The sequence below is a fragment of the Canis lupus genome, chromosome 20 (assembly GCF_003254725.2).
Source record: "Canis lupus dingo isolate Sandy chromosome 20, ASM325472v2, whole genome shotgun sequence".
Classification (NCBI taxonomy): domain Eukaryota; kingdom Metazoa; phylum Chordata; class Mammalia; order Carnivora; family Canidae; genus Canis; species Canis lupus.
Genome location: NC_064262.1, coordinates 3,249,360 through 3,277,007, shown reverse-complemented (window position 1 = coordinate 3,277,007; position 27,648 = coordinate 3,249,360). Strand labels below are relative to the sequence as shown.

Below are 27,648 nucleotides of genomic sequence, written 5' to 3'. Positions count from 1 at the left end.
AAGGCAGGTGCTTAACCATCTGAGCCATCCAGGTGCCCCCATTACCCTTTTTGAAAAGATTTTATTTATTCATTTGAGACAGCCTGGGGCAGTGTTTAATTTCATTGCTAAGCTTAAAGTTTCTTAACTATACAGTTTGGGAGAAATTGAGCTCTATATCTGGGGACACTACCCCAAGGACAGTCAGTGGGGTTTAGTTCTCACCTCTGTTCATGGATGAGACAACCCCTGGAGGTCTCCTGGCTTCATGTAGGAGCCTCCTTGTATGAACTCACCAGGCAAGGTCTTCAGTGCTTGTCCCTATTGGGCATTAGAACCTCAGTCCCAACCCCTCCATGGGCATTTCAATTCCATCTCCTGCACCCCGTGCAAGCTGGAGGTCTCTCCTTCTTGTTCTTGACCTTGGCTCTGTATTCTTTTAAATGGTTATATTTTATCTAGTACTTCCACATATTTGTACATGGAAAGGGAACCTCCCTTAGCACCTCGATGCATCATCCTAGCCAAAAACCTAAGGGAATGGACACTAAATATTTAAGCAATTGGGGATGCTCACTTATTAGTCCCAGATCATACAGAAGTATTCCAGGAATCAAAGAGCTCTTCAGGCCTCTTGAAACCAGACAAAAACCCAGGCACTCACCTGACCCAGCCCAGTCTGCCAGGAAGGATTACCTGTTCCATCACAGCCACATCAGCCTCTGGGCTCCTGCTTCCCATGGCTGGTCACACCACCTCATCTCAGACAACAGACTCAGCTTCTTCTTCAAATCCCACAAAATAATGCCTCCTTCTAACACATTTTTGAGCACAGTAGACCTTACAGATGATTTGCGAGGAAGGGTACAGATTACATTGCAATGATGGTTTTATAGGAGTATTTGACGTCATGATTCATAAAATGTCATTTAACCCCACATCTAATGAGGGTGTTTTGTTGTTACTTCTCCCAGTCTACACCCAGCCACTCTGCACCTTTCTCTTCTCTGTTTTCTCTTTATTCCTATTAGCATCTCTCCTGCAAGCCTGACTCTTACTGACTTGGGTTAAAAAAGGAAGTGGCTCCTTGGAAAGTGTAGGCATCTGGCTTCAGGTGTGGCTGGATCCAGGTACTCAAACAATGTCACCAGAATATAGAAGCACTGCTTCACTCTCAGACAAGTTCTCTCCCCTGGTAGCCTTTGGGGGGCTTACCTCTTCAAAGCTCCAAGTCCAGTAGAAAGATCATCTCTCGTCTGAGCCATCCCACTGAAGTCCTGGAACTGGAAATTATGGAACCAACTTGGAAACATGTTCACCCCTAAACCCATCGTGGGGGCCAAGACAATTTGATGTTCTGATTGGCTAAACCTTAGTCACATTCCCACTGCTGGAACCACTGCCAGCCCCATCGAACTCTGGGACTGAGCTCCTCATAGGAGAATCAAGAAGGAGCATATCCCATGTGCGTTAAACACCACATATCCCCTGCCTTTGCCTCTCGCTGGAGCTTGTGGCCCAAATCCCCTTTCTTGTCTTGAAAAACAGGCCACCTGGGCAACTGGAGACTCCCTGGACGGTGGAGCCCCAGGAGGAAGCCTGGTGAGATGCAGAACTGGCTTATCTCAAAGTCAGCTTTTCCCAGTTCCTGAATGCTTTGGGGGTGGTCAGGGGTACTCTGCACCCTCACCAAGGTAGCCCATGTTGGCATTTCTTTAGGCCAGCACCCACCCAGGGCTCATAGTAAGAGGCAAATGAATGGATGCACAAGCATGTGGTTGGATGCTGATCCCAAACGTGTCTTGATGAGAAGTGAGGGGGCGCACATGGGACCCCAGCACAAGGTGAGCCCTGCGTGAGTGGTCCAGTGGACAGATCTGCTTCAAGGGCCGTGGTGCTCCTGGGGGAGCTGCCGTTGACTGGGATGACCTGGGGTCTGTGGGCATCTCCATCTTCTCTTGAAGCCCTGGTGTCTCGGCCATCTGCCTGCCCCGCCTGCCCTGGCTCTGTGCTGAGGGGCATCTGGGCCTTCAGAACACCTGGGCAGGCAGCCAGGGACCTGCACCACTGGGCAGGGGCTGGGCTCAAACTCACAGACAAGTAGACCTGAAAAAACCCCAGCTCAGCTGAAACAGGGAGGAGGGGCCTCGGCCTGGCCTCTGAGACATTGTTGTCTGGGAGGGAAGATGAAAAGGCCTGGTGGGGGAGGGGGCGGGCCGGAGAACAGCTCATTTGGCCGGCCAGGCCACCATGGAGGGGACACAAAGATGAGGCCATTGGAGGGCCACCTCCTTTCTTCTGCCCCTTGTAGCAGCCCAGCCTGACCTTGGGGGGAGGAGCAGGCAAAGTCAGCAGGTGGGGGAGGGAAGGATGCAGACAGGCAGAGGCGGGGCAGTGGGGCTCGGGGTACCATCTGGAGCTGGGAGGCGTCTGGTCACGGATTCCATTAGCCTTGGGAGCAGGTGTGTGGGCGGCCGCTGGTGGGAACTGAGGCCTTTCTCTCAGGGACAATACCCCGGGGCTCGCCAAGGGGCAGTCCTGGTCAGGCACCTGCTGCACGCTGCGGCCTGAGACCCTCCACGGAGAGCTTGGGGGGGGCGGGGCCGGGGCGGGGGCAAGCTCAGGGGCCCAGCCTGAGTGGGTCTGAATCCCAGCCTTTCCACATCTCTCCTGTGGGACTCTGAGCCCTTCCCTTTCTCTCTGGGAGCCCCAGTCTCCTCATTCACAAAGTAGGCGTGGGGTTCTGTTCCTCTGGGTCTTGGTGTAAATATGCTGGAAGACATGGGAAGCTGTAGGGTGCTATAGCTGGAAGTGCAGCTCTGGGAGTGGGACCCACAGCAAGTCATTCTCATTTCATGAGCCTCGGTTTCTTCATCTGCAAAATGGGATGATGAGAATATAGACAACGAATAATAATATCTGCTTCCTAGGCTATTTGAAGATTCAGAATGCTAACATGTATAAAGCACCTTGAATAGTGCTTAGCACTGAGAAAATGCTTAATAAATATGATAAATTATTTATTATTATTATTATTATTATTATTATTAATCCTTCATCACAGTAACCCCCCCATCAATAGTAATGGTGGTGGTGGTCAGTATTGTTAATATTAACAGCCTGGCCGCTAGAGAACCTTCTGTCTGTGGAGACCACCAGGAAACAATGGACAGTCTCAGCTGATTGTAGACAGGATGCTAACAAAGCTGCAGAGTATAGACAAGCCTGATTGACTGGCAAGGGGTCAGGGCAGCTCTTGAAGGAATGTCATCATCCAGGCTGGGTGTTGAAGGATGAGTAGGAGTTTTCTCAGGCATTGCAAATGCAGGTTGCAGTGAATACAAAGGCTTAGAGACGTGAAGGCCCTGGTGCCTCCTGGGAACAGGGAGGCTTACTGTTGTGGAGGGTTTGAAGTGGAAAGTGACGGGAGAGGAAACTGGAAAGCAGGCGGGGGTGAAGGACCCTGAACACCAGGCTGAACATGATGCCTTTACCCCAGACAACGAGGAAGACAGAGAAGGGCCCTAGTGAGGAGTGAAGTAATCAGACTGGAGCTTCACGGAGACCCGTGGCTGCGTGTGGAGGACAACAAATCAGGCAGGAGGGACGGCGAGAGGCAAGGAGGCAGGTGAGGAAGCTATTTCTGGGTCCAGAGAGAGAAGACACAAGGCCTGGCCTCCAGCACCTGAGAAGGGATGAACCACCAGCCCCATACCTGGAGGCCTTGCCCGGAGCCGGGGGGAGCCGCGGGCCTGCTGTTCTCTGTTCCACGACAGAGCTTTCTGCAAGGACAGCACTTGAGGATTCGCAGGCCAAAACGGACTTCAGAGCTGGATATGGTGCTGCGTTGGCAACAAGGACTTTCCTCTGGGTAGAGGAGCCCGCAAGGGGACCAAAACAGGTCTTGATATTCTCACCTCATGGTGGGTTCCGGACCCGGGTAGAGCAGACACATCTGGATTTCGCATCTGTGTTAACATCTGGTGTCAACACAGCACTCCAATATATCGTGGACATGTGAGAAGAGCATGGAGTAGATGAGGGGGGTTCAGACCTCAGAGGTCAGAGGCAATGAGCATTCTGTCCCCTGAATCTTAGATGGGTCGTGTTTACAGTGACAAACTCCAAGGAACCCATTTCAGCGAAGGGTACCCGGGCACAGACCAAGGTGGGTGGGTGGTGTTCAGTGAGTACCGTTCCTCCTGATTCATCAGGGTCCTGACACAGAACCTAGCTGCATCACTCTGAAATCGCAGCCTGAGTTTGCAAAACTGCCCTTAGCAAGCCACACCACCTGGATCTAAATTTCAGGTTTTAGGTGCAGTTTCATGCCACCTCCCTGACACCTCTTGCTACATCGTCCACAGGCAATACCCAATGGCCAGACATGGCACATGGGGGGTCACCCCACAGCTGTGAGAGGATGACATTCTGTGGGCAGCTGGGAAGATGTCCCTGGTGATGGATTTATCCATTAGGGATGTTTCAGCTGCAAGCTACCGAGAACTCACCTGACAGTGGTTTGAATACCCTGGGGCTCCTTGTCCACACCTAACCAGAAGTCCGGGAGTGGCTCTAATGAGTCTTTGCAATGTTCTTTAGACACGTGGCCTCGGCAACCCTATTGAAGGCAGAAAGAAGGGGAACATCTGTTCTTTTCTATCCAGAAAAGCAAAGCCGGCCCAGAAACCACTAGTGGATGTCTACCTGAACACCACGGCCAGAGCAGGGTCACAGAGAGGGGCAAGGGGGCCCAGAGAATGAGTGAGGCCTTTTTAGTCTCAAGAATGGAGACAGTGGGGCAGCCCCGGTGGCGCAGCAGTTTAACGCTGCCTGCAGCCCGGGGTGTGATCCTGGAGATCCAGGATCGAGTCCCATATCAGGCTTCCTGCATGGAGCCTGCTTCTCCCTCTGCCTGTGTCTCTGCCTCTCTCTTCACTCTCTCTGAATTAATAAATAAATAAATCTTTAAAAAAAAAAAAAAAAAAGAATGGAGACAGTAGGGCAGAGGATCTGTGGAGTTCTTTAATCAATAGTACCTCCCAGAGAAGTCGGCCTTCATTCAAATGCATGCCCCCAGCCAGATTTATCTGAGAACAGAGCTGAGCCCACACTTTTGGGTGACAGCCCAGGGTCTGGGGCTTTGTGCCCCTACCAGGGAGAGGGACCTTGATTGCACAAGCCAATGCATGCAGGAAATGAGTCCTTCAGAGAGGAAGCTGGAGCCCAGAGAGGGATAGTGATCTGCCCAAAGTCACCTGGTAGGACAGGGCACAGGTCTCAAGGGTCCTGGAGTGGAGGGCTGTCTGTGCTACTTCCCTTAGGTAGTTCGGAACACTCTTGTTCCTGTGTCTTTGTGGTTCGATTAGGGGATAGGCTCTGAGATCCCCCAGCTCTCAAATTCCAGCTTGTCCAGTTCCAAGACAGGTGGGTGGCCTGAGGCATGCAGATGGGTTTCAAGTGGACCTGGGTCCCCGGGTCAGAGGCAGCCGCACAGGACTCAGGGTGGCCTGGGGTGCCAGGCCAGTTCCATTTGGCCATGACCCACCTTGCTGTTTAAGTCTATACACTGTCTATTTTCTTTTTTTTTTTTTTTTTAAGATTTTATTTATTCATGAGAGACACAGAGAGAGGGAAGCAGAGACACAGGCAGAGGGAGAAGCAGGCTCCATGCAGGGAGCCTGATGTGGGACTCGATCCAAGGTCTCCAGAATCAGGCCCTGGACTGAAGGTAGCACTAAACCGCTGAGCCACCGGGGCTGCCCCACTGTCTATTTTCTTTGGTGCCTTCATGCTCTTTGGGAAACTCTGACTCCACCTGTTTGTGCCTCAGTTTCCTTATCTGGAAAATGGGGCTAATTTTAGTGCCTACATCAAGAGGTAAGAATTAAACAGGATATAAAAAGCACTTCAGATTGTGCCCAGCACATACTTAGCACTCATGAATGTCATTGTCATCAGTTGGCCCTGTCGTATGGGGGGCCTTCTCACCTGTGGGGAGCATTCATGCATCTGCTCCACACTCTGGAGCAGACTGAAAGCCCCCTGCCGCCAGCACACTCCATGTGTCCTGTACCTCTGCTTGTCGCTGCTTGGTTTTACTCACTTGTGCTGCACACGGTGGGGAATATGGCCACAGTGACCTCAGATGCACCACTTTTCAAACTCAATGACCCAATCTACTGCTTTCCAGCACCTGGGGATGAAGTCCCAGGGAAGACTGACCCAGCCCAGGTGATAGATCCAGGGCTAGGATTCCTGAGGCCAAGGGGCTGGGACACTCCATGCCCCAGGGCCAGAGCCACGCTCCACCCCGCAGTCTAGGAGAGAGGGGGCGGGGCAGCTCCTCAAAGCAGCATGGGTGCTGTTACCAGGAGACGGAAGGACAGAAGGACACTGGTCAGACAAAAACAGCCAACTTCCAGCCTGGGAACTTCCTTTATGGAAGTGAAAAATCCAAAGAAGTATAAAGGCTGTAGCATGGCACCAAGCAAAGGGAAAATGAAAAAGCGGATGTTTGGGCCTCAGAGCCAGATGCTGGATGTTTTTTAGAAATGTGTTGGGTAGGGATCCCTGGGTAGCGCAGCGGTTTGGCGCCTGCCTTTGGCCCAGGGCGCGATCCTGGAGACCCGGGATCGAATCCCACGTCGGGCTCCCGGTGCATGGAGCCTGCTTCTCCCTCTGCCTATGTCTCTGCCTCTCTCTCTCTCTCTGTGACTATCATAAATAAATAAAAATTAAAAAAAAAAAAAAGAAAAGAAATGTGTTGGGTAGTGTAGTGTAGGGTAGGGTAGTGGTGTTCCAGAAAGTCAGAGGTCCTGGTACGTGTGGATGGTTCCACTCATCTACTGTGCTCCCATTAGCATAAAAATGTACTGCTTATCCACAAGGAAATATTGGAAGAAGAGGCCAGTGCCTGGGTGGGGGCCTGGAGGTGCTAGAATCAGGATCCTGACATCGCCTGGCCTCAAGTTATGGGTGGTATAGATGGCTTCTGCCTGAGACTCAAGCCAGAGAAACTCTGGAACGCATGCAGGAGTGGGCACCATGGTCTCCAGGATGTTGTGATGGGATGAGCTGAGGTATAGATAATCATGGGCTCTTGTGTAGGGGAAATGGTGAGAAATAACCACATGCTTTTGTCAAGGTAGAGAGAGATCTATATTATATTGGAGAGTTGTTGCTAATGATTAAACTAAACCCCAAATGCCTTAAATTTAAAAGTGGGGGTATTAGGGCATCTGTGTGGCTTAGTCAGTTGAGTGACTGACTCTTGGTTTTAGCTCAGGTCATGATCTCAGGATCCTGAGATTGAGCCCTGGTGTCAGGCTCTGCACTCAGAGGGGAGTCTGCTAGAGACTCTCCCTCCCTCTCCCTCTCCCCTCTCTCTCTCAAAATAATAAATACCTCTTAAAAATTATCTACAAGTAAGCTTGAGAGTATGGCTTCAGGTGTGGCTGGATCCTGGAGCCCAAACAATGACCCATGGAATCTCTGCTTTCCTCTAGTTGGCTCTACTTTCAGACATTCTTCCCATATGAGAGCAAGATAGCTGCCAACATCACCAGGATGAGCTCCCATTCTCCCAGTCACCCCCCACAGAAGGAGCTTTTCTTTTGCAGTAGTTCCAACAAAATCCTTAGATTAGCTCTGATTATCCTGACATGGTTATGCCCATCCTTGAACCAATCATTGACCCCAGGGACATGGAATGTGCTGGTTGGCCCAGGTAGGGGTCTTGTAACTACTCTGGACCAATTCCTGTGATTGACCAGGCCAGGGTCATATGGAGTAAGGCAGGAGGGTGGACTCCCCCTAGGCTGGGAGCTTCTTGTGAGCAGTGCCCCTCTTTTCTGTCCCTGCTGTCACTGAGCCCAGCAGAGGGCCAAGCCCGGGAAAGACAAGGTTTCCTCCTGACTGGCAGGTGCATGGATGGACAGAAACATCCAGGGCTTCCCACTGTCTGCTCTGAATTGGGGATACAGGGGACCTGGAGGAGCTTGGGGCCAACACAGTGAGAGACCCAGTAAGGGTGAGGGGCAGAGATTCTTGGGCTCTCCAGAATTTCTGTCAGAAATAACTACTGACTTTTCTTCATTCACGCAAATTCTGTTGCCTGCCTGGAGAGTCCCGATGCCATGCTGGCAGCCGTGACCAAGACAGTGTCAGCCCTCAGGGGACTGACATCCTGGCTGAGGGGGACAGTGAACCAGGGGGTGGCCCTAAACAGGATGAAGAAGGGATGGGCGAGGGGGAGGAGGCTGCTTTACTGTGGCACTCAGGGCACCCTATCAGTCAACTTGGCTGCATGACAAATAGCACGACTGGCTGGCTTTTGCACACATGGATTGTCTCACAGTTCTGGAGGCCAGGAGTCCAGGAGCAAGGGGTCGGCGGGGCTGGTTCCTTCTGGGGGCTAACATATTCCCAGGAGAACGTATTCCCGGCCTCTGCTATCCTGCAGATGCCCGTCTTCTCCCTGTGTCCTCACATAGTCCTCCCTCTGCGTGTCTGTGTCCTAATGTCCTCTTCCTATAAAGACACAAATCAGATTGGATTAGGGCCACCCCTGTGACCTCATTTTAACTTGATCACCTCTGTAGAGACCCTGTCTCCAAATAGAGTCACGTTCTGCGGTGCTGGGGGTGAGGACTTCATATGAATAAAGTCCATGGCAGGAGGCTTCCTGGAGGAGGCAACATTTGAGTTGGGATCTCAAGAGCCAACCCCTCTGAGTCCTGCCAAGTCTCCAACCCCCCTGCTCCTCTCCAGCTGCACCCACTCACTCACCGGGCGCCAGCACCGGCCCGGATGTGACTGCTGTCCCTAGCTCCCCACCAGTCCACTGGCCACAAAGTAGCCAAGGGTGGGAGGAGCTTCTCTAAACCCTCATCTAACCCTGTAGCTTCCTGTTGCTCTTAGAATAAACATCGGCCTCCTTGCGGTTACCGTCATGGCCCTGAGTGACCTGGCCACTGCCACAGGCCTGGCCCCAGCGTCTTCCACTCTGCCCACCGTGCACTGCTCTGGCCACAGCGACCCTCTCTCCTCGGGCGTTCACTTCCTGGCCACTGTCAGGCCTGCCCTGTCTAATTCGCATCCGCACTGCCGGTCTCCGCCAGGGCTCGCTTTTTCAGAGCGGCCCCGGCCCCATCCAGTGTGCTCCCCTGTCATCTCTCACAGCCCCTGGCCTTTCCCATCCTTAATTTACTTTTGTTACGACTTCATTAATATCTCTGCCCCCCAGGGGAAGGTAGATTCCTTGAGGTCAGGGCTGTTCTGCTGCGAAGTGCAGCATCTCTGGCACCCAGCTCAGCAGCAAGCTCAGTAAGCCTCTGTCGGGTGAATCACAGAACAGAATTAGCAGCCAGGCTCGCAGATGCCTTTGGAGACCACTCAGCAGCAGCGCGGTCCCTGCAATGAGACCCCGGTGGGTCCCATTGCACCTGTCCCCTACCCCAGCAAATCAAGTGGGAGCCAGAGATGAGGGGCCATGGAGAACACTTCCCAGGCCTGGAGGCCCCTGAGGACTGTCCCACACTCCCCTCTTCGTGATTTATTTTCAGCTCACCCTCCACGGCCCCCCTCCCAAGCTCTTCTTCCTACTGTTGTTCTCTTGTTTTCACATGCTAGTCTCTGTTTCCTGCAAGGCTTCGCTCAGGAAATGCCAAGCAGCAAAGGAAGCACAGTGTGCAAGCCCCCAGGCCCGCCTGGCGGGCTCGGAGGCCTGGCCTGCTGCCTGACAGCCCCCACCCCTCAGCACACAGAGCCAGGCTCTGGGGGTCCTGTCTGCCCTGCAGCTTCTTAAAGCTTATGAAGTGGCTGAATGACTTAGGTGGCTGAAAGCAGAAAGAGAAGCAAATGCAAGTGACCCTTTCCATCCATTCTAGAAAAAGCGGAGCTGGGCGGGGAGGGGAGGGCAAGGCAGGGCTTGGGGGAAGGTGTGTCTAGAGGAAGTGAAAATGGTGATGGTCCTCTGATGTGTCACCGTGATGTGTCACTTGGACAGCCCCAGGTTGTCCAAGCATGAATCTACACTTGCTGCAAAGGCATTTTGCAAATGTTACTGAAGCCCATTATCAGTTGACTTTCTATAAGGGAGTGTATCCTACATCATCCAGGTGAGCCCGATTTCATCATTGGAAAGGCCTTTAGGAGAAGAAATGTGTGGGAAATATCAGAAAGGGAGACAGAACGTAAAGACTGCTAACTCTGGGAAACGAACTAGGGGGTGGTAGAAGGGGAGGAGGGCGGGGGGGTGGGAGTGAATGGGTGACGGCACTGGGGGTTATTCTGTATGTTAGTAAATTGAACACCAATAAAAAATAAATTAAAAAAAAAAAGGAAAGGCCTTTAAATCAAGAGTGAGGACTTCCTGAAAAAGAGAAGGGGTTCCGCCTGTGACCAGAGCTTCCACCTGTGCCCAGCCTGCCTGTGATCTCCCTCCTATGGATTTCACACTGGCTGAGCCAGCCCCCCCCCCCAATCATAGAAGCCACTTCCTTATAATAAAGCTTTTGAGGTGCACCTGGGTGGCTCAGCGGTTGAGCATCTACCTCTGGCTCAGGTCGTGATCCCAGAGTCCTGGGATTGAATCCCGCATCCGGCTCCCCACAGGGAGCTTGCTTCTCCCTCTGCCTACGTCTCTGCCTCTCTCTGTGTCTCTCATGAATAAATAAATAAATCTTAAAAAAAAAAAAAAAACTCTTGAGACAGCACTATAACTACAGATACAGACACAGATCAGTACCCCCTACTGGCCCCACTTCTGCAGTTGAAGCCTGACTCACCCCAGGGCAGAAGCAGGAGGAGAGAAGCCCTGAGAACACAGGCCAGTATTTCTGAGCACCTGCTGGGATGAGGCACTGTGCTAAGGACTTCATGTACACAATCTCATTTAACCCCCAGGCAGCGCTGGGAGCTGTTTTCAGTAATAATGCTTTAGGCTGCAAGAAATAGAAAATCCAACTCCAGGGGTACCTGGTAGCTCAGTCGGTTGAGTGTCTGCCTTCAGCTCAGGTCGTGATTTCAGGGTTGTGGGATCAAGCCCCACGTCGGACTCCCTGCTCCACGAGGAGCTTGCTTCTGCCTCTCCTCACTTCTTGTGCTAGCTCAAATAAATAAATAAAATCTTAAAAAAATAGAAAAAGAAAACCCAACTCCAAATGGCTTAAATCTTAAGGACACTGATGATCATGCATGAGATGTCCAGGGGAAAGCAGTTTCTTTGTAGCTCAGTGATGTCTACAAGGATATAATTCTTTTTCTTTTCTTTTCTTTTTTTTTAAGATTCATTTATTTAAGAGAGAGTGGAGAGAAGGGCAGAAGGAGAGGGAGAGAATCTCAAGCAGACTCCCCACTGAGCATGGAACCTGATGCAAGTCTCAATCTCATGACTCTGAGATCATGACCTGAGCTGAAATTAAGAGTTGGACACTTAACCAACTGAGCCACCCAGGCACCCCATGCAAGGCTACAACTCTTCATCTTCTCACAGTGTCTTCCTCAGCTTGTCATCTTTGCCTGTCAGCAAGTGTCCCTCATGGTCACAAGATAGTTTCCATGGCCTCAGGCATCACTGCCACATTCACAGAGAGAAACATAACTTCTTCCTTGGACTTGGAAGGTTTCTGCTCCCCTCTCACTGGCCAGAAGCACATCACATGCCTATCCTTAAACCAATCCTTGGTAAAGGGAAGGAATCATCGTGATTGGCACAGACCAATCAGATCTCTTCTCCAGAAGCACACAGCCACTCAGGCCTAAAAGAATAATTGAGGTTGTGTGTGCCATCAACGCAGACGGGGTGTGTCTGTTTGTGCAGTTGTGTTTGGTTTCTATGCAACCATAACAAATTAACCACAAACTTAGTGGTTTAACACAACCACCCATTTATGATCTCACACCATGTAGGCCAAAAATCCACGCAGGCTTGGCTTGGTTATCCTTAGGCTCTCAGGAGGCTGAAATCAAGGTGTTGTTGGCCAAGTATAGAGGCTCAGGGGAAGAATGTATTTCCAAACACAGGCATTGGCAGAATTAGGTTCCTTACAGTTGTAGGACTGAGATCCCCGTTTCCTGCAGTAACCATGGTCTTACATGGTACATGCCACAGGAAGACATTTTTTTGGGGAAAGAAAGGTGAAGCTTAGAAGGGTGACACGACTTGCTCAAGGCCATACCAGCCAGGGGTCCACATCGCAAACAACAGGACATGTGACACTGGCTCACTGAGGCAGGAAAGGAATTCTTCGGCAGGGCTTCAGGGACCAGCACAGTCAATGGGCAGGTTGGAGGGCCAGACTCAGGCCAAAAGCAAGGCAGGGCAGACCCAGCTGGTCCAGGAGCAGGCTGCTGGAGTGCCCTCCTGCCACCCCAACAGCTCATGCCCCATGCCATCAGACGCCACCAATGAGCTCAAGTGAACCTGCACCTGTGTCTGAATGTGTGTCCCAGGGACTGTCTCCTTCCCACCCCCTTAGCATATCAGTTACAAACAGCATCCCTCCCTCCTGCTGACCTGGACAGATACACTGCACTCCCCACCGTGTGGCTTTCAGGCCGCTGCCAGATGGTTGCTTTGCTCCATATCCTCATTCTGCACACTTAGCAAATCCAGAAGGTGCTGGCTGGCTGGCCTTAGGAGCAAGAGTGAGACCTCAGTCCACCACACTGATTAAACACGTTTTCCCTGGACAAAATTCTGTCCACCATAAATCAAAGGTTTGCCAACTATGGCCTGGGTTCACCAAATCTAGCCCCAGGCTGATTATTGTACCTAATGTGAACTACAATTTAACCTTTTATTTTATTTTTTAAGGATTTATTTATTTTGGGGCAGCCCTGGTGGCGCAGCGGTTTGGCGCCGCCTGCAGCCTGGGGCGTGATCCTGGAGACCCGGGATCGAGTCCCACATCAGGCTCCCTGCATGGAGCCTGCTTCTCCCTCTGCCTGTGTCTCTGCCTCTCTCTCTCTGTGTCTATGAGTAAATAAATAAAATCTTTAAAAAAAAAAAGGATTTATTTATTTATTCATGAGAGACACACATAGAGAGGCAGAGACACAGGCAGAGGGAGAAGCAGGCTCCATGCAGGGAGCCCGATGTGGGACTCCATCCCAGATCCTGGGATCATGACCTGAGCCAAAGGCAGCCACCCAACCGCTGAGCCTCCCAGGCGTCCCCTGATTTAACCTTTTAAAATGGTTGGGGAAACTCAAAAAGGAACAATATCCCTGACATCAGAAGAATTTCATGAATTTCAAATTTCAGTATCCACAAATAAAGTTTTATTGGAACATAGCCATGTTATTATCCGTAGCTGCTTTTGCACTAGAAAGGCACAACTGAGTCATTGCAGCAGTGACCACATAAGCTGCTAAGCCTGAAATATTTACTACGTGGCCCTCCACAAGATAAGTTTGCCAGCCCCTATGTGAAATGATAATGTCCTACTGCTTCTATGCTGGTTATTGATGAACATTTATTCTGACATTTGGAAACTTGTGTATTCTAAGCAAGGGGACTCGGATTGCGGCAGGGGTAGGGATGGATTTTTCTCCTTTTGCTTCCCATTTCCCTATCTGCCCTACAGGCAACCTTCTCATATGAGTTCCGTGTATCTCCCTATTGCTGTGTCCTTGCACAATGTGTGGTTTTGTGTCTATGTTCTGTTTCCATAAAGGCACTGCATTCTATGCCTCACTCTGCTTCTTGCATTTTTCGCTAGCATTGCATGGTTCAGGGGCACTGGCCATGTGCACATCTGCTCTCTGCTTCTCCTTCTGGTGAGTCTCCCACCTGATCCCAGAAGCAGACACCCACCCAGTCCCAGAGCTGCCTCCCAGCTCCCACATCCCCAGAAGACACTGATGAGCATCTCCTCCATCCACCTTGTAGAAAGATGCGAAAACTTCCCCAGAAAATATACTCTGGAGAGGAATTGCTGTGTTGTAGGAGCCTTAGACAGAATTTGGCCAAGGGACACCAGCTGGCTCCAATGTCTTCTTTGATATAATCAAATTCACCAAATGCACTGGGCCTTATGACTTTTGACCCTTTTTTTTTTTTTTTTGAGCTGTCCTCCACCCCTAGGTTTCAAAGCCATTCATCCTGCTGTATGTTCTGTTTTAATTCTGCCTTCACATTGAGGTTTATCCAGGATCCACCTCCTTCAGGTGGTGTAGACAGGGACCCAGGTTGAGTTTTCTCCATGTAGAAAGGGGTGCGTTGGAATTATGGCAGGAAACTCACTTGTGATATATTTTGTTGTTTATACAAACAGCAGAGTCAGGTTCTAGGTTCAGATCATTGCAATTTAAGCAGAATTGTCACTTCACAAACATAATAGTAAACTGAACAGGTGGCTTATAAGTGAGAATTACAGTTCCAGACAAAATGACTGTAAACTATTCACCTTTTAAACATACTCTCAGTGCTGACATGGCTGAAGAACTGAATCTCTAGTTTTATTCCACTATCATTAATGTGAATTTCAGTAGCCCAATGCGACTAGTGGCAGTCATATTCAACGGCACAGGTCAGATTAAGAAACTATGGGACTATCCCTGGGCTCAAGCATTTATTTGAGGTTTTTGGAAAGCAGAATGAATAGAGAAGGAGGCAGTTGTAAACAGAGGATGGCAGATAATGAGAGTTGTGCGCATACCATGTGCCAGTATATGAATCCCTCCCTTTAGCCCCAGATCTTGTCCTTGAGTGGGGCGATGTCCCCATCCAAGAACTGGGGAGGCTGAGTCTCAGTGAGGGAAAAGGAGTTGATGAGAGCACCCCTTGATTGAAAGGCAGGCCTGGGAGTAAACAGGTATAAGCCAATCCCCAATCTGGTGCTGCTCTGCGAGCCCAGAGGCCACATGGGGAAGGGGCCAGGATGGCTGCAGGCTAGCGGGCAATGGCAGTTGGAGTTTCTGGGTGCTTCCCCAGGACATATGTGCAGCCCAGGTGGCTGACCCAGCAGCCTCCCAGTCCAAATTCATCGGTTGGACATCTCATAGTTCCTCTTATGAGGCAGCCTAGAGCTGGGTTTGGATGGAGGCTGCTGTAGCCAGTGGGTCATGAGGCTAGAACATAGGATCAGAGACAGAGTCTATAACAAGGCATGTCTCTGGAAGAAGCATCTCTCCCAGGGACATTCTGGAAACTTGTGTGGAAGGAGTGTTTGTCTCAATGACTAGGGGGACAGTGTTCCTGGCACTTGGGATATAAGCCTCTGCACAGATCCTGTGCAACCCAGGATTGCTCTATAACACCACACACACACACACACACACACACACACACACACATAACTTCCAGATGTTCCTAAAAAACTTGCTTTCACTACAATTATCTAAGACTAGAATCTAACTGTGCTTTACATATAAATACAATTTTTGCATAGTTTTAATGTACAATGGCTTTTCCAAGAATGCAATGCTGTGTGAGCAGTGGAAAAGTTATATTTTGTTTTGTTTGGAATTTTTCAAGAGTTGCTCATCATTTCAGAACCACATCATACATACTGATGATACTTGTAATTAACCATCTAAAAAGGAATGTCTGTGTCCACTGTCATTATGTTGTGTCCCAGTGAGTCTACCTATCTACATATCCATCTGTCCATCTGTCCACCAATCCATTCACCTATCTATCCATCTATCCATCCCTCTAAATATATTTTCTTAGCCCTTATTTCAAAATGTCAAATATAAGGAAAGAATGTCAACAACTATCCTCAAAGTCAAACTTAGCCATTATACTAAAACAAACAAAAAGCAGAAACAGACCCATAAATGCAGAGGACAAACAGCTGCCAGAGGAGAAGGGGTCAGGGGATGGGAAAAATGGGTGAAAAGGAGTGAGAGATACAGGCTTCCAGTTTTGTAATGAGTGAGTTAAGGGAGGAAAGACAGAGCATAGGGAATATAGTCAATGGTATAGTGACAAGGTTGTATGATGACAGATGGTAGTTATGCTGTGACCATCATCAGATTGGGATTACAGAGCATAACGTATGATCACCATGTTGTACACCTAAACTAATGTAACATTGCATGTCAATTATACTTTAGTTCAGGAAAAAAACATAGCCATTTATAATGGTTGAAGCATCTAAAAATATCATTATGTCTGAATATTTACATATTGAAATATACATCATAAAATTGCTTTCTCCTCTAGATCACTGTAAGAACATCACATTAAATTTTCCAGAGTATTTGTGAAGATTGGGTATATTATTTATCCAGTTCATCTTGGGATCTCATGGGAACATTGCAGAATATCCATTACAAAAAGAGGGTGCCCATACCTAGAGTTGGGGTCGTCTCCAGTGGAGAGCAAGATGAGTGGCCGAGGTGGTGGGAGCATAGCTCTCACAGTCCCCAGAGCTCACTGTGTGATGTCTGAGGGTTTGCCAAACTTCAGACATTCTCCTAGGGTCTGTGTCATTTTTTGCCATATCTGCATATCATCCGTATTATTATTATTTGATAACATTTTTCCTTATATCATCTCACTCTTTTTACGTAAATAAATTTATTTAAAAGAAGGGTATAACGGGGCACCTGGGTGGCTCAGTGAGTTAAATATCTACCTTCAGCTCAGGTCATGATCCCAGTGGGGAGTCTGCTTCTCCCTCTCCCTCTACCCCTTCCCTCTGCTCATGCATGCTCTTGCTCTCACTCTCTCTCTCTCTCAAATAAATAAAATCTTTCAAAAAAAAAAAAAGAAGGGTATACCACTGTCATACAGGTAAAACTAAAATTGTCTGGTGTGCTTACTAATTGTTTTTAATATATGTTAAAATAAATGCTTAGCTGTTTAAAATATAGGGATCCCTGGGTGGCGCAGCAGTTTGGCGCCTGCCTTTGGCCCAGGGCGCGATCCTGGAGACCCGGGATCGAATCCCACGTCGGGCTCCCGGTGCATGGAGCCTGCTTCTCCCTCTGCCTGTGTCTCTGCCTCTCTCTCTCTCTCTCTCTCTCTGTGACTATCATAAAAAATAAAAAATAAATAAAAATAAAAAATAAAATAAAATAAAAAATACACACACCTGTTCATCTGAGTTCCACCTCAAATGGCCTCAAATGCTGGTGGAGGCCGGAACGCCTTTGGAAGACATGAAATATATAAAATTCCATTGTGAAATAAGAGCTAAGAAAATATGTTCAGATGGATGGATGGATGCATGCATGGATAGATAAGCGAACGGATGGGCAGATAGATGCATAGGTAGATATGTAGACTCACTGGGACACAGCCTAATGAGTGCCAGTAGACACAGGCATTCCTCATCAGCTGGCTATTTTCATCTTCATGGGACCCAGAGCCCCTCTGTGTTTATTTATGAGTGAATGAAATGAAGACTTGGGGGAGGGGGAGTCACACTGCAAAGCCATGGTCCTGTGAGACACAACCCAGATTTGGCAGCTCCTGAGACCCTTCTCATTTTTTTCAACATTTAAAAAATTTATTTATTCATGAGAGACACACAGGGAGAAGCAGAGACATAGGTAGAGCAAGAAGCAGGCTCCCTGCGGGGAGCCCGATGCAGGACTCGATCCCTGCACTGGGGATCATGCCCTGAGCCAAAGGCTCAACTGCTGAGCCACCCAGGCGTCCCCCACGACCCCTCTCTGCATCACAGATCCCAAAAAGGAGGCCCGTCTGTTGGAGACCTGGAGCCAAGAGCCAGGAGCTGCAGTACTGGGAACGGAGGGGAAGCAACATCTGGCCTTTGTCAGATTGTGTAAGCCGCTGGGCTGGTGGCCAGATGTGGCCATCAGTGTCTGACAGGAGGGAGACATCAGAGGCAGTGCACAGATGTGGCCAGCCGGAGGGAACGCCCGACCTCACAGGAGGACTTGGGTCTGTTTGGTGGTGAGGGTGTCCAGGGCCTGTGGGCAGCCTCCACAGGCCACCTTTGTCCCCAGAACCACCTGGAGCTGAGAGGGAGGTCCTTCTCCAAGGCCTGCCAAGTGACAGGCACCTCTGCAGTCACAGGAGGCCCCCCTCCTTTTTTCGCAGCTCCCAAAGGAGAGTGGCCCAGAGGCCCAGGAGGCACGGAGCAAGGAGGCTCCTGGTTTGGAGCTGGTGACTCTCTCGCTCCTCACAAGGCTAAGCCCCGTTCTGAATGAGAAAGAACAGCCTCGGGTTTGGGAGCAGGCAAAAAAATGAGGCCTACCTAGAACTGGCACATTTTGTTTTGTTGTTTTGTGTATTTTTTCCGATTACTTTCTCTCTATGACAAGATACTGGCTTGTCACTATTTCCTATATAATGTTTCCTATTGAAGGAAATCTATATGAGTAAGGAATAGGGTCAGTGACCAAAAGTGGCTGCAGTTGACAGAGACACAGGCAGAGGGAGAGGCAGGCTCCCCGTGAGGAGCCCGATGCGGGACTCGATCCCAGGACCCCGGGATCACAAACTGAGCCAAAGGCAGCTGCTCAACCACTGGGCCAACCAGGTGCTCCTGCCCATGCTTTCTTTCATTGATTCAACCAACTTTTACTGGGTTACTCTGTCCCTGTGCTGTCTTCCCAGAGGAAATCCCAGTCTGATGAGGGACACACATCCTAACAGGACCCCTGGGAATCCATCTGAGAGACAAGGGGTTCCCAGAAGAAGTGGCATTTGCACTGGGGGGTTGGGGGCGGACCAGTAGGATTTTCCAGGCAGAGCTTGCTAGGCTTGGGCTACATATTGAAGACAGAGGAATCTGTGTGGCCTCAGGCAAATTACTCTGTTCTCTGCGCATCAATTTCCTCATCCATAAAATGGCAGCAATAAGAATCATTCCTTCTTAGTAGATGAGTTTGCACAAAAATACTCAGAACAGTACAGTGTCCGGCACACAGTAAGGCCATGTAGGTGTTGGCTGTGCTTGTCATGTGCAAAGGCCTCAAGGGTGGCGCACTGGAGGTTCAGTGGGCCTGGCTGTGCTGTGCCCAGTGGTTGTCACCACTGATGAGACTGGAGGGTTGGGTCAGATCTTGGAGGACTTTCAATGTTGTGTTAGAACATTGGAGTTCTTTCTGGTGGCCACAGGGAGCCACTGATGCATTTTGAAAGGAAGAAAGACAGGATCAGAGCTGACCACTGCTCCCTTTGGCAGTACAGCAGGGGCCAGAGGGGCAGCACGGGGGGTGGGGGGTGGGAAGGGAGCAGAGGGACTTCTCCCCACCCTTGGGGCCCTCCTGAGCAAAATGTGTTCTTTCTTCCTTGGGATCTTTGCTTTGCAATTTTGGAAACTCCTCCGTGGAGAGCTGGAATATCGGGGGATCTGGACTTCTTCTAGAGCGCTTTTGGAGCAGAGTCAGAACTGTTTCCAGAAAATGACCATGGTAGCAAGTGCTAGTGGTCCAGGGTTGAGGTAAGAGTAGAGATATAACGTAATGCAGCGTCAGCTCTGGGACTTTGGGGCTGGCATTTTAAGGAGGCTGGACCTGCAGGTCAGGAGGGGCCATAGCACTCAGATCATTCAGCAAGGCCACAGGTGACCCTTTGCCCTGTCCCCAGGAGGTTCCATCTCCTCCTCCCCAGAGCCAATCCTAAGGGACCTATTCTTATGAGAAACCCTACTTAAACCATTGGGCCATGTGGTCCAGTCCTAGCACTGATGACCAGTAAGTCCTTTTGTCTTTTGTCTTTTTTTTTTTTTTTAAGATTTTTATTTCTAAGTAATCCCTACATCCAAAATGGGACTCAAACTCACAGCCCCAAGATCAAGTCACATGCTCTACTGACTAAGCCAGCCAGGCACTCCATAGACCCAGAAGATTCTAACAAAGCCTTTCACAAACCAGGATACTCACTACTGAAGTGTCAGATTTGTAGCCAATCAATCAAGAAGCATGGAAACATGTTCTAGGAGATCAAACCATTTTAAATTACCCCGTTGCAGGTCAAAAGCAGCAAACCCCAGCAATTCCATAGGATACAACCTAATACCTACAAAGCTCCACTGGCTTCCACCATCTATAAGATGTGGGACTTTCCAAGGCCTGGTGGCATAGGTGGTGGGACAACAGAACTAGGTCAGGCTTTGGAGGGGAAGCACCCAGGTCCAGATCTCGGCCGGCCCCCAACCACCTTTGTGATTTAACCTTTTCTTCCTCTGAGAGATATCAACCTCCTAAGTCCAGGGGATGAGCAGGACCCAAAATAGCACACATAAGGCCCAGCCCAAAGTTGGGGCGCCCAGTCAGGGTCTGTTTAGCCTTGATGGGCTGTGAGTCCTCTTCTCTAGGCCCATGGGAGGGTTATTTTGTTCGGTTGGTTGGGTTTTGTTTTTTGTATTACTGTAGAGATATTACAGCACATTTATGTGATTATGTGAATGATCCTACAGGCAGAATCAGTGGGCTAATGACAGACTCAGTTAAATACCAATTACTAGACAAAAGCAGCACACCCTCGGTCTCTCTAGGGAAACTGTTTCTCTGCAGCCACGTTTTATTTCTTGGAAAATCCCAAAGTGTGTCCTCATCTGTCCACTCTTCACACTCTGTTCCAGAGGCTTCCTCTTCCTGACTTCATGACATGTGACCTGCAGTCGCCTAATGAGAATGGCAGCTGGGCCGGGTCATCCCAGACCTGCCTTCCAAGCTTCCCTCCCATCTGCCTGGAGCCAGTGGCCTGGGTGTGAATCCCAGCTCCTCTGGATCTGAGCTATGCGCAGATCTCTCTGTGCTTTCTTTTCCTCATCTGCAAAATGGGGGTAATGGCAGTACCTACCTCCTAGGGTTGTTGTGAGGAAAATGTTTAAAACACTGAGAATAGTGCCCAGCACTGACCAAGTGCTCTGTGGAAGATTTAGCTGTTGCTAGTGCAGGAAGTTGCACTTGGAGTAGGGCTTCGAAGACTGGCATGGCTGTGGGGATGGGAGGTGTGTAGGGACCACTGTGCCAGAGCTAGCTGATGCTAGGAAACTTCTAAATAAGGGCTGTCCCCTCCATCTCATATTGCTTGTTGAAGCCCTTAAATAATTTAGGGGGAAGCAGCATGTCATTGTGGGAAGATGTAGATACTGTTGAGTTCAACCTCCAACTCTATTAAACTTCCAGCCATTGAAGTCCTTACCTCCTCACATCCTTCCTCTGCCGGGGAGCTCATTACCTTACAAGACAGCCCACTCCATTCTTGGTCAGCAATCCCTGTAAGAAAGCTTTTCCTCACAGTGAGCTAAAGCTTCCTCCTTGTGATTCTCCAAGTCTCACCTTTGCTTCCCCCCATCCTGAGCAAACACCGCTCTCTGGGGCTATATAAAGTCTACTGCCTCCACCCTCGAGTCTTGGCAACAGTGGCTCTATACCCTAGTGTCTTCTCTTCTTCAGGCTGTGGCCTAAGCCTCTGGAAACCGCACATGGTTTCATGCTTAAACAACAATACCCACCCATGGGGTTTTTGCAGCTGCCAAGCCATGTCCCCATTCTCAGCTTTCATTAGAGGAGCTTGAATGCAGAACTTGGAGTTACTGGATCAGAAAACACAGCAGCTTAGGGTTAGCTTCAGGCAGAGCCTGATCCAGCAACTCGAATAATGCTATCCAGGACTTCATTTCTGTGGTCATCCTTAGGCTCTATCTGTAGCCCCCTGCATCTCTGGGCGTCCCCTGGGCTGTCACAGCTCCCCCCCTCATCCTCCCGCCTCACCACGCAGGGAGCGAGCGCGCATCCGGTGGAAACCCCAGCAGACGCTCCTTGCAGCTCCTTGGCTACCTGCGCAGGGGTCCTCAGCGGCAGGGGCGGGTCGTGCTAATTAGCGTGGGGAGGAGCCACGTGCTCCGCCCTCCTCTGAGCAGGTGAGCTGCTTGTGGTAGGGGTAGGTGAGCAGGGGAGCTACCTGGGTGGCGGTTGGGGGAGCTGTCACCAAGGGGAGTAGGTGCTGGGTGGCCGCAGGTGGCCGAAGCCCCACCCTGGGCCTCAAGGGCAGCCCCGCGGATCCTCTCTTGTTTGCTTCAGGGGACAGTCTTTGGGATGCTGAACCCACCTGACAAACCCTGGGTGCCCACACCTGCTAGAATTCTGCAGTGCCTCGTCCCCGTGTCCCAATCATTCTGGAGCAGCTGCTGTGGCTTTCCTGACATGCATGTGGCCAACACTGCCCTTGGCCACGCTGGCTCCTCTGAATACTCACACAGGCCTGATCACGAGAACCCTAGCAGAGACGAGGGACCTCAGCGGTCACCGGCTCCAGCGGCCCATCTGCAAAACGGGGACCAAGTCCCACTCTCAGTTCCTCGTTGGCAAGGCTGGGGTGTGGAACCAAGGACCCCGCTTCACTCGCGGTGTTGTATGGCTTCTATATTTGCAGTGATCTGTGTCAGCGAAGACTGGCAGTGACTCCAAATAGCGACTCCTGAACTGAGCAGAAGGGTCCTGGTTTTCCAATAGTGAGTCCTGGGAAACCCACTGAAATGAATCTGCATAAAATGGGACCAAAGAGAGAGTGACCTGTGTCAGATTTGATTGAGGCTTTAACTTGAAAAATAAAAACAAGGGGGACCCCTGGGTGACTCAGTGGTTGAGCATCTGCCTTTGGCTCAGGGCGTGATCCCAAGGTCCCGGGATCAAGTCCCGCATCAGGCTCCCCACAGGGAGCCTGCTTCTCCCTCTGCCTGTGTCTCTGCCTCTCTCTCTGTGTCTCTCATGAATGAATAAATAAAATCTTTTAAAAAAGAAAAAGAAAACCAAAATGTGTTAAGGTGAATTTACTGTACTAGTTAGTTAAAAAAAACCCGGGTGTTTTCAACTACTCATTCATTCTTTTTTTAAATTCTACAATGTGTATGTAACATAAAATTTACCATTTTAGCCATTTTTAGTGCGCAGTTGGGTGGCATTTAAGCACATTCACACTGTCACACAACCATCCCCACCATCCACAGAACCTTCTCATCTTCCCAAACTGAAACTCTGCCCCATGAAGCACTACCTCCCTGTTCCCTACCCCCAAGCCCCCAGCCCCTGGCAGTGCTGTCCTCCTGTCTCTGGGAATTTGACTGCTCTGGGGACCTCATACAGTGTTTGTCCTTTTGTGACTGGCTTATTTCACTGGGCATAATGTCCTCAAGGTTCATCCATGTTGTACCATGTGGCAGATCTTTCTCTTTTTAAGGCTGGATAATATTCCATTGTTTGTAGACCACGCTCTATCCATTCCTCCATCAGTGGACACTTGGGTAGCTTCTACCTTTGGCTCTTGTGAATAATGCTACTGTGAACATGGGTGTAAACTTCTGCCTGAGTCTCTGCTTTCAAATCTTTCAGGTTTCTACCCAGAAGCAGCTTACTAGATCCCGTGGCAATTTTATTTTTCATTTTTCACTCATTCTTTTTTTTTCACTCATTCTTTAATCTTCAGGACAGCGGTACAGCGCACTTAGACACAGACTGTTTCTGGGTTGATTATATTCCTTTTGGAATACTTTTTCTGAAAAAACTGCGTGAGAATACAATGATGCATCCCTAACTAAGCGTTTTCTTATTTTTGCAGCTTAATCATGAGGCGCGTCTCTCTTGCAAAAATATTTGAGACTTTGGTTAGTTTGTCTATGGGCTGTCTACCTGGCCTCCAAGTGTCTTCTGGTGCTCATGGCCCTTCCTAATCCTGCTGATTTTCTCTTAATCAGTTGTAAACTGGTCCAGCCCTGCCCCTCACCACCATCAGTGGTTTTGCCTGTGATTCCCAGGATTCCCTTGGCTGACTTCCCCAAGCCTCTCCTTTTTCAAGCTGTGCAGGTTCATTTTACAGACCTTTTGTACCGGTCGTTACATAGACGACAGGTCTGATAGTCAGGGAGAGATGAGCAGATTCTGAAAAGATGAGAGACAGATGTTGGTGTAAAATGAAGGAGGAAGGAAGGACTAATTTAATAAGCAGCCAGTTCATTGGTGAATATTTTCAGGTTATGATAGATTCATTTTCATTTTTTCCTCAACTTTGTAACTGCAGTGACATGGAAAATGATTATTCAAAAAGTGAGGCCCTTAGAATATCAAGAAGGTTGATTGATGAGAGTGAAGTAGGTTCTCCAAAGCCCAAAGAGGAGAGATACCTTTAATTTTAATACAATTAAAAGTAACTGAATGCATAATGATCCAGAGATTTTTTAAAAATCTCACCCATAATAAGAAGTCCAGAGGTGGGTGGCTCCAAGACTAGTTAACTCAGCAGCTGAAAGATGTCAAGGCTCTTGTCCAACTACTCTCTAATTCTCTCAGCCATTTCCTCATGGTCACAAAATGGCTGCCTTAGCTTCAAACATCATATCCACACGACAATGTCCAAAGGCAGGAAGGAAGGGCATTTCTCTTCCTGATCTTCCTTTTATGAGGAATACAAATCCATTCCAGAGGTTCCTCGGAAGATTTTGCCTTTAATCTCATTGGCTAAAATCGGGTAGTAGCCTGTGCCTTAGCTATAAGGGAAGCTAAGAGAGTATCTGTCATGGAAGGTTGGCTCTAACATGCTGGCTGTTGGATAGGGAGCCAGTAGGGTCAACCACAGAGACAATCCAGTGTCTTTTTCAGGCACATCATACACAGCTTACCTGTGCAGAGTAAGCAGTGGAAGAGAGTGAGCTCACGTCCCACACTTTCCTGCAGGAAGCCGGCCAGGCCCCCTCCTCCCTCTCAACACCTGTGTCTTCTCCCCTGCCCACAGGTCAGATGACACCCAGCTCCCAATCTCATCCCAAGCCAGCCCAGAGCCAGAAGCCAAGAGTGGTGAACCTGAGGACAGTGGGACCAGAAGCCCAGACACCCCTCCAGAGGGAGCCTGGCAGTCAGACAGCAGTTCTGGGAGCAGACCCCTAGAAGAAGGTTTGTTGCTGCCACATTCACCTGGTCGGGGAGGGTGGGTGGGGGGGTGGGAGAGTGGGGGAGGGTACATCCCAGGGATAGGTTCCAGCTCAGTGTGGGAAAAAAATCTGTCTCCTTTCAGTCCCATACAGGGATGGGTTGGGTGCCCAGGGAGCTGAAATGGAGTGAGCCCCCCATCATCAGAGCAGGGACTGGATGGTCATCCCTCAAGAAGCCCACAAAGATGCCCATCATCTTAAGAACCTGGGCCTGATGGGTGTGGATGAGGTGGAAAGAGGAGAAACGCTGGCTGAGATGGTGCCCAGTGCTTTCCAGGCTCAGCCATGGGCAGGTGTGGAGGGGCTGCTGGATGCCATCCTTCCTGTCCCTCCTCAGGGCCTCTTGTCTGCCCCTGCCTTGGGCACCAGGACGGTGTTAATGACTGTGACAATGACGATGCCACACACACATGCATGCACATACACAGCACACATACCCACACAGCATCTGGAAGTTGCCAGGACAAAAACCGAGTTGTCAATATTGGGAATGCAATTCACACAACCAAAAAGTTATGGACCAGTCACCTCAACCCCGATTCTGTTTGGCCTGGGACAGTTTCCATTGAAACAAAATGGAAGGGCCCGGAGCCCACCCAGCCGGGACAATCAGGCTGGAGAGACAGGTGTCCCAAGTCAGAAGACCTAAGCTGGTGGTTCCCGAACCTGCCAGGTGGCCAGGATCACCCAGGAGCCTTTCAAAAATACAGAGGGCCAGGCCCACCCCAGATCTGCTGCTTAGGATTCTCCTGGCCCTCTGCAGGGGGAGGAGGACATAGCTTTGCGGCTCGGGACACTCTCTCCATCCATGATTATCAAGGCCACAGGAATGAAGGCATTTCTCTTCCCTGGAAGTTTGAATCAGATTTCTGGCCTGACTCTCCTTGGCTCATGCTGGGTCCCCTGCCGTGGCTGAGCCAGTCATGTGGCCCGGCTGTCTGCACTCTGCCCGGCAGGCTGAACTCATGTGTCCCCTGGGCCGGGGCGGAGTGGGGAGGAGAGGGCGGGCTTCCCCTGCAGAGATGATCTGGGCCCCCCCCCACCACCCTGGACATGGAGCCTGACTCTGGGCGGCCACGACACACCCTGGGTTTCTGATGCACAAGCCGACTAGGAACACTCCAACCAGACGCAGCCACATTGGGCATCCCACAGTCACACGCGTGACACTTCCTTTACATTCCCCCAAGGGTTCGAGGCAGGCAGCTCCCTGGGAGTTGAAAATCTGTTCAACCCGGGACCCCTGCCCTACAGAGCCCCAGCCCTAGACCCACGGCTTCCCTGGCTGGGACTGTCCTATCCTAAAATGGAAACACTACACACCCCTGAGAGCACAGACAGGCCCTGGCTGGCTGTGTCATCCTCGAAAGCAGAGGAGAGAAAGGGCTTCTCTCTCCCAGGGTCCCTGAGTAAAACCTCAGGGCGGCGAGGGGGCTTGGATTGGCCCGCTGGGCTCCTGGGCTGGGCACTTGGGAGGGGCCCCCCAGCCTTGGTGTCCTCACCCTGCAGGATGTGGAGGGCGGCAGAGAGGCTGGCAGAGGGGGTGATGGTGCCAGAGCCCCTGCCCTCTGCGCGGCCCACCCGCACCGTCCCCCAGGGTGGGCTGCCTGGCTCCCTCCCCTTGTCCTGCTACCTGCCTCCCATGCTTCTCCAGCAACAGACGGGCAGCTGTTCCGCTCGGTGGAGGGCCAGGCCGCCTCTGATGAAGAAGAGGAGGGTGAGGAGAAGTGGCAGAAAGAGTGGAGGTCACTGGCAGAGGTCACGAACCTGCTGGCCGGGCTCTCCAGCTGCAAGAGTGGGTATGTGTGCTGCGCGGGGGGCAGAGGGGGCGTCCAGGATCAGCGCTGGAGGCCCAGAGCCCCTTCAAAGAGCTTAAATTTGGGGACCTGATCAGGTCCAGGCTGGGCACCCCCAGCTCCCCTGACACTGTGCCCCAGGCCGTAGGAGGGAAGTGAGAAGACGGCCCCCCAGCATGTACGTGGACGAAACGAGGTGACTGGCAAAGGCACACTTTGTGGGGAGCTCTAGTTCTCACTGGCCTCCTCCCACTCCCCTGGCTGCTGTCCCAAGACACGGCCCAACGCTGTAGCAAAACTCCAGGACGTACCAGGTCCTCCCCAACCCTCCCCACCATGTTTACAGCGCCTGCTCCAGCTGACCCCCTAGCTTATTGAATCCTCATGGCCACCCTAGAGCCAAGAAAGACCCACACACCTGGGGCACCTCAGACAAGTCACCTGACGCCTGTGAGCCTCAGCCTTCTTGTCGCTAAGATGGGGCAGTAATACTTGTCTAGCAGAGGTTTCATGAAGACTCGCTCCTGAGGCTATAAAATGCCTGACAGGTGCCTCATCACCGTAGGGTCACCCTGAGGGGCAGCACCGACTTTCATTATTCGATTGTCCAGTGCTGCCCATTTTCCCGGGTTATTGTTCTCACTGACCCTTAAATCAATGACAAGTATTTGTTAAGCACCGGGCAATCTGGAGGCATTGAGAGAACAGCAATATGCAAGACAGGAGCCCTCTTCTCCTGGAGCCCCTATTCTAGTGAGTGGTGACAAACATAAGGAAGAAAAGTAAAGCAGGGAAAGGGACAGAGGGGAGTGCAAGAAGATTCTAGGAAGGCCACTCTAAGAAGGTGCCATTTGAGGAAAGACCTTAAGGAAACGAGGGAAGAGCGTTCCAGGTAGAGGGAACAGCAAGTGCAAAGGCCCTGAGGCACGTTGGAAGGGCAGTGAAGGGGCTACAGAGCCTGGAGCACAGTGAGTGAAGGTGAATGGGAGGGAGGTCAGAGAGATCACAGG

General features: G+C 50.5%; 1 protein-coding gene across 1 annotated transcript in view; it reads left to right on the top strand.

Annotated features, from left to right (window-relative positions):
* Window positions 1-27,648, top strand: part of EFCC1 (EF-hand and coiled-coil domain containing 1) — a 41,947-nt gene that overhangs the window by 7,224 nt on the left and 7,075 nt on the right. Inside the window, exons 3-4 of the mRNA XM_025448484.3 lie at window positions 24,647-24,804; window positions 26,497-26,641. Coding sequence (XP_025304269.1) covers window positions 24,647-24,804; window positions 26,497-26,641 — 303 coding nt within the window. The remainder of the gene's footprint in view (window positions 1-24,646; window positions 24,805-26,496; window positions 26,642-27,648) is intronic.